General features: G+C 47.5%; 1 protein-coding gene across 1 annotated transcript; it reads left to right on the forward strand.

Moving 5' to 3' along the window:
• Positions 1–406: 406 nt before the first annotated feature.
• Positions 407–1,522, forward strand: LOC103680129 (Y-box-binding protein 3-like). The gene has a single exon (XM_040624832.1). It carries the CDS (start codon positions 407–409, stop codon positions 1,520–1,522), a length of 1,116 nt encoding a protein of 371 aa, XP_040480766.1.
• The last annotated feature ends 5,914 nt before the right edge of the window (positions 1,523–7,436 follow it).

A 7,436-nucleotide genomic window follows, 5' to 3' on the forward strand; every position in this document is an offset into this window, starting at 1 on the left:
TCTCTTCCCACCCACTCAAACAAGCAAGAGAGTCTTCAAGAAGACCACTTCCTAGAGCTTCAAATGCACCCCCTCTCCATGAGCGACCAAGAGATGCTGTGACGTGGCGCCTGGAGCTGGAGGCAGAGCGCATCCGCCCCGCCCCCCAGCTCAAGCAGCCTCTAGGACCCCACTGAGACGTCACCGCGGCAACCACTGTTTGGTCCGCGTCCTGTTGCCCCAGGAGACGCCACAGGCCTTTCCAGGAGTCTCAAGAGGGAAGCCAGAGAGTCCTTAGCCCTGACCCACGACCCTTCCTTCCAGAGCGAGGCTCCTGCCTCCAGACCGAGCCCCTCCCCCCTCCCCCCCATCACCGAGGACCAAATTCCCCTCAGGTTCTCCGTGAAAGGAGAGCAAGGACAGCCTCATGAGTGAGGTGGGAGAGGTCACCGTCACGGAGGTGACCGCCTCAGTCTCCCCTCAAGCCGCGCAGAAACTCCTGGCTTCCTTGGGTGGCGGAGATCCTCCCCGGGCCCCAGTCGCAGGCAACCTCAGCGGAGATGCGACCCCCAAGACCACCGCGGCAGCAGGCGCCAAGGGAAAAGTGCCCAAAAAGGTCATCGCCAAGAGGGTGCGAGGTTCCGTCAAGTGGTTTAACGTGAAGAATGGGTACGGTTTCATCAGCAGACATGATACCCAGGAAGATGTGTTCGTTCACCAGACGGCCATCACCCGAAACAACCCTCACAAATACCAACGCAGCGTGGGCGACGGCGAGACAGTCGAGTTCGACGTGGTGCAGGGTGAGCGGGGCACCGAGGCCGCTAACGTGACCGGGCCAGCAGGTGCCCCAGTGCAGGGCAGCCGCTATGCTGCCGACCGGCCCCGCTTCCGCAGGGGCTTCTATATCCGCCGCCGCGCACCACCCCCGCGAGGTCCCAGGGGCGCTGAGGAGGACGTCGACGAAGGTGAAGCCAGTGGCGAAGGCCTCACCGAGGCCCAGGGCCAGAAGCGCCGCCTGCCCGGCGGCCCCCAAGACCAAAGGCTGGGGCGCTTCCCGCCCTCCCGCAGGGCCTCTGCCGAGTCCCGCCGCCCCTCGATCCTCGCTCCCACCAGCGGCCCGCGGCCCGCCCACCTGCCCGGGTCCGCCCCAGCCTCAAGGCCCGAGGGCGCCCCGCGGCGAGGGCCAGGCCCCAGCTACCTGCTGAGTCGCCCTAGGGGCCGAGGCACCGCCCCTGGTCCAAGACCCTCAGCGGGCATCCCTGAAAAGCTGGAAGCTGAAGACAAGGAAAGCGGGCGTGACGCCAGCGGTCCGCAGCAGAAGCCCCCGCCACGCTATGGATCCCGCCGCCCCAACAACCCACGCCGCCGTCCACAGCAGGCGCCTGGTGCCCAGGGCCAGGACATCGTGGGAGGAGAAGGCAAGATCGGGAAGAGCCCTGCTGAAACACCCGCTTCGGTTGCTTTGGCCAAGAAGAGCAGCGCCGCTGAGGAGGAGGACGCCTTGGTCGCGGATGTCCCCTCTGCCACCCAGGCCAAGTAACAACAGCCTGGCTCCCTCCCCAGGGACTCCCAGGCCTGGGCTGCAGGGAATGTCCCCTTGAGGAGATGATGCCCTTTAATGCAATACAGTCCAAACATCCACCTTGACTGTTAAATTTGTGCCCTGAGAAAAAAATAACATGCCCCTTCCCCAAGGTTTGAGGATAAACTACAAGATCTAAACATTTCTAAATTCCCTCTTACCATCTGTGTTGGTAAATTCTGTACACACACACACACACACACACACACCCATGCACACACCTATTCTTTTAAAAGATCACCAGGACCGCAGCTATTATTCTGTGTCACCCGGGGAATTAGTTGAAGTACTTATAAAAATTATTTTTATTTTTAACACACACAAAACAATGATCTGATATTGAAGATTACCTTGCATTGCTGTGTTATACTACTCACCTGAGTGGTCATTTTCTCAATAAATCATTTCATGTTACTTTTATCTGTTATTGTTGCCTGATTTTTTTAAAACGTCTTGTCAGCACATAATTGTATTAGGCAGTCTTTTCAGTCCTGTTTCAGAACCAGTGTTAGCAAACATCATACCTATTGCTCTGTGTACAAGTCATGAATTTAAGACTATTTGTGGACTTACTTGGGGGGGGGTGTTGAACTTCTCAAGGATGTACTAAAGGATTAGAGTACACTGAGAGGGGAGAAGTGCACCCATCACATCCTCTTCCCCTGCCATTTGAGCAATAAATCCAGAGTGTGGGTCCAACTACCCACACTTACTGCTTAGATACTCTGTGAGACAAAACTCAAAAAGCTGGGCAAAACACCACGGCAGGGTAAAAAAAAAGGGGGGGGGCTCTCTGGAAGCAGAATTTGCCTTTATTTTTTAATGGATTTCATCGAATGCCATTTAAGTATTTAAAAGAAAATGGGCACGAGGGGCTGGGGGGTGTGGGAGAAATGGAAAGATGTTGGTCAAAGGGTAAAATCTTCCGGTTACAAGATGAGTAAGTTCTGGGGGCCTAATGTACGACATGATGACTATAGTTAACTATACTGTGTTGTATACCTGATAGTTGCTACGAGAGTGGAGCTTTAATGTTCCCACCATGACAATAACAAAAGGATAATTATGTGAAGTGAACGATGTGTTAAGTAATCTTATTGTGGTAAACATCTCACGACATAAGCCTGTATCACATTATCCCGTGGTACATCTTAAACTTACACAATATCATATGTCAACTCTATCTCAATAAAGCTAGAAAAAAAAAACTGAAGAAATTTTAAAAAGAAAATGAGCATGGAAGCAGGCATAATTTTTGTCGTGCATACCTCTGGAGCTGAAGAGAAACACCTAGTCCAGATTTTCCATCTGTGCTTCCCGATTGGGTCCATCCAGGGGGGGTTGTGCAGGATTCCTGAAAGGCTGAACGGGTGAGTTTCAGCCCAACTCAGCCCCTTTCCCATCAGATAGAGAAGCTCCGACTGGGAATGCCATCCCTGTTCTGGTTTTCCTTTGAATATATGGTGGGATTGGTGCGTGGGTCAGAGGCAGGGTTGGGAGGCGGCGAGTGGGCAATTAATACATTTGAAACTAACAGGGGGCTTTAGAGTTTCATTTTACAGATTGAGGAAATTGGATTATCAATAGCAAAATAAAAAAAAATACTTTCCTGGTTTAAATGGTGAGGCATTTCATACCACGTTATAGCCCAGCATAAGGGATTTGGAGAGTGAGTACTCAGGCATTCAATTATGGCTAAATATCCTCACTCAATTCGAGTAGAAACAATAGAGATTACTCATTCAGGAAACATTTGAGTGTGCACTTGTGCCAGACACTCTGCCAGGCACTAGGAGTTACATCGTGGTGAAGAAGATGACCCCTTCTCTCAAGGAGCCCACAGTCTAGTGAAGAGGGAGACAAAACTGGCAATGACCACACAATGGAGGGAGTACTCTGGTAGAATTAACGCAAGATGTCAGAAGAAGCACAGGTGACTTAGGTGCTGGAGGGGTTCGTTCCAGGCTTAAGGAACCACTACTTCAATACCTGAATTTAAAATCATATCTAGCATGGGGCGCCTGGGTGTCTCAGTTGGTTAAACGTCCGCCTTTGGCTGAGGTCATGATCCCAAGGTCCTGGGATCTAGCCCCTCAGGTCTGGTCAGGCTCCCTGCTCCACGGGGAGTCTTTTTCTCCCTCTCCCTCTGCCCGTCCCTACCCCCCACCCCTCCAACCTAACAACCCAGCCCCCCACACCCCAACCTCACACCAGCCCCGCTCGTGAGCACTCTCTCTCACAAATAAATAAATAAAACCTTTAAAAAAGTATATCTAGCAATCACCACAAACAGAGCTCAGATTTGATAAATTTATGTCAACATAGAGCTACAAGTTGTTACTCCAGACTCCTAGCCCAGTGCACTATTCCCACTACACCAGCTGACTTCTTTGGAGATTAGCAGAGTGTACCGCAAATCACTAAGCATAAGAATTTGTACTGAAACACAGCACCAGGAGACAATGGCGGGGGAGGGGGGAGACTTGAAGTGAGACTAAACGTGCTATGATTGGGGGATAGCTCAGATCCCTCCTACATGCCTTGTCATGCCAATCAACAGGCATAGATATGCTAAGGGAAATGTTTATGTTTAAAAATTATGCTGAAATTTACATTGTACTACTGGGTATTTACCCCAAAGATACAGACGTAGTGCGGAGAAGGGCCATATGCACCCCAATGTTCATAGCAGCATTGTCCACAATAGCTAAATCATGGAAGGAGCCAAGATGCCCTTCAACAGATGACTGGATTAAGAGGATGTGGTCCATAGATACAATGGAATATTACTCAGCTATCAAAAAGAACGATTTCTCAACTTTTGCTGCAATATGGACGGGACTGGAGGAGATAATGCTAAGCAAAATAAGTCAAGCAGAGAAAGACAATTATCATATGGTTTCACTCGTTTATGGAGCATAAGAAGTAGGAAGATCGGTAGGAGAAGAAAGGGAAGAAGAAAGGGGGGTTAAACAGAAGGGGGGAATGAACCCTGTGAGACTATGGACTCTGGGAAACAAACCGAGGGCTTCAGGGGGGTGGGAATGGGATAGGCTGGTGATGGATATTAAGGAGGGCACATATTGCATGGTGCACTGGGTGTTATATGCAAGTAATGATTCACGGAACTTTAAATCAAAAACTGGGAATGTACTGTATGGTGACTCACAGAATATAATAAAAAATATTATTATTTAAAAAAAGTTTAAAAAATGTCTATTGTATCCAGAGCGATCTACACTTTCAGTGCCATTCCGATCAATGAAGACCAATGCACTGTGGAAAGATCATGAAGGAAAGGACTAGGGCAGATAACCTAAATGCAGATTTTTCTGACCATACTCAGTGGAAATATTGCATTCCATTCCGAATGAGGAGGTGCCTTATCTCGCCCTGTGCCCTGTCTCCCTTTCTCTCAAAACCATTTATCGAGTACTACTTCATCTCTTTGCTATATAACGTACCAGACAGTGGAGATACACTGGTAAACAAGATATAGTCCTTATTCTGTGCGACAAGGGAGTAAACAGACAACTGTAACACTCTGGGAAAAGGTCTATGATGGATTAAGTTTTAGGGTGCAGTGAGTGCCTCCCACAGAGACATATATACGAGTTAATCTTGTAGTGACTGGAGCATATTTTAGCAAAATATAATAACTGGTTTTCAAATGCCTCAGATGATCCTCAAGTTTAAATCATATTGACACTTCTATTACAAATAAAACATCCTTAAACTTGCACAACTGGTTTTTGAAACCCTAATTCCTTTAAGGTCTTTCCTTGTAGGTTTAACGTTTTAGTTTTCGTTCATTCAATACTCTTTGCCAATAAATAATTTGGTTAGTTTACATATTTCATTCCAAATTTCAGAAACATGAGCTTTAATATTCCTTATTGAATTTTGCTGTTTAAAACAAACATGCATTATGACATGTTAGCAGTGGATGCGGAATAAGTGCATATTCCCTTCGTAACTGAGAAACGTTTTTATTTTTTACTAATAACACCATAAAATCTACACGTTGTTTCCTGTTCATGTTTTCTATGGATCAAGTGCAGAGGGGCAAGTACGCTGACGTTCTTCCACTGAGATTTGATTATTGGTGGGTAACAACTCTAGTAGTGACATTATAAGGAGCCAAGATGCCCTTCAACAGATGACTGGATTAAGAGGATGTGGTCCATAGATACAATGGAATATTACTCAGCCATCAGAAAAAATGAGAAAAATACGGGGCCTTTTCTGCTTCCACACAAATTTAAGGGGTGTTTATTTCAGTTCTTTGAAAAATGTCATTGGTATTTTTTTAAAGATTTTATTTATTTGAGAGAAAGAGAGAGCACAAGCAGGGGCAGAGGGAGAGGGAGAAGCAGACTCCCCCACATGGGGCCTCATTCCGGGACCCCAGGATCATGACCTGAGCCAAAGGCAGATGCTTAACTGACTGAACCACCCAGCCGCCCCTAAATACCATGAATACTTTACATAGCTATATTGTTTAAAAAGTACTTAGAGCCTATGGAAAAAGACCACTGCTTTTTCTTGCTCGTGACTGACTTAGGAGTTGATTAAGAATAAAGAGCATTTACTCCATTAGTAACACATTTGTCTTTGTGACACTTGGTAATTCACAAGCCCTCTTCCTCTGTGCCTTCAAGCAACTACCAGTGGTGAAGAGGCATCTCAATCCCCACTTTGCACTTGGTGCAGCGGGAGCTCAGAGACACTTGCCCAAGGGGCTGGAGCCTTCACATTCTTCTAGCCATAAGCCTTAGCAAATCTGACATCACTATGACTCTAATTATTATTATTGTAATTTCTCAGGCAGAATCAGTGATGTCGGTGCACTTACGGAGTGCTAAGAAACTTTACACACCTGCTTACCTGTAATGTGCATGTTAACTCTGTGAGGTAGGTACTGTTATCCCCATTGTATAGATGAGGACACTCGAAGTGCCTAGGTCTCATAACTGTTGAGTGACCGTTTGGAGGCCCATCCTTGCCTGCCTGACTCAGCTATGCTTTTAAGCACTCCATTCTGGTCCCTTTATCGTCAGAGAGTTTCCAGGGCCTCAGGGATTGACATGATGTTCCTGAGGACAGTGTGAGAGACACGGCTGGGTGAATTCATGGTCAACTACCAAGTGTTCTGTTCCTTTACCTTTTGTGCACAGACCATGCGATGCCAGAGAGATGCCTTAATAACCTCTAACACCAATGTAAATTTAAATTCTGGAACCCCGCAGCAGAGGGACTCCTCCTGGCTGGCCAGCCCCCAGCAACAGGGCAGGAGTGAGGCCTGCCCGCCCCCCCCGAGTTCTTCCATGGTTTCGTATTGTGGGCAGGAAACAGTTCATCCCTGCACAGTACTATAGGCTTTTCATATGGTTTTATGAGATTGAGGAATGTACCCTCTATGCCTACACTCTGAAGGGTTTTTTTTAAAGATTTTATTCATTTATTTGACAGAGATAGAGACAGCCAGCGAGAGAGGGAACACAAGCAGGGGGAGTGCGAGAGGAAGAAGCAGGCTCATAGCGGAGGAACGTGATGTGGGGCTCGATCCCATAACGCCGGGATCACGCCCTGAGCCGAAGGCAGACGCTTAACCACTGTGCCACCCAGGCGCACCTGAAGGGTTTTAAAAAGGAAAGAATGCTGTAGGTTGTCAAATGCTTTTTCTGCATCAATTGAGAGAATCGTACGGATTTTGAATTTTTCTTTCTGGATAAAATCTATGACATTGTTTGATTTGCGAATGTTGAAACACCCTTGCATCGCAGGGATGAATCCCACTTGGTCATGATGGATAATCCTTTTAATGTACTGTTGGATTCTATTAGCCAGGATCTTGTTGAGGATTTTGGTG

This window comes from Ursus maritimus, unplaced genomic scaffold (assembly GCF_017311325.1).
Source record: "Ursus maritimus isolate PB19 unplaced genomic scaffold, ASM1731132v1 scaffold_73, whole genome shotgun sequence".
Classification (NCBI taxonomy): Eukaryota; Metazoa; Chordata; class Mammalia; order Carnivora; family Ursidae; genus Ursus; species Ursus maritimus.

Excerpts from the sequence above, each read along its gene's own strand:
- LOC103680129 (XM_040624832.1), top strand. The coding sequence starts at position 407 with ATGAGTGAGGTGGGAGAGGTCACCGTCACGGAGGTGACCGCCTCAGTC.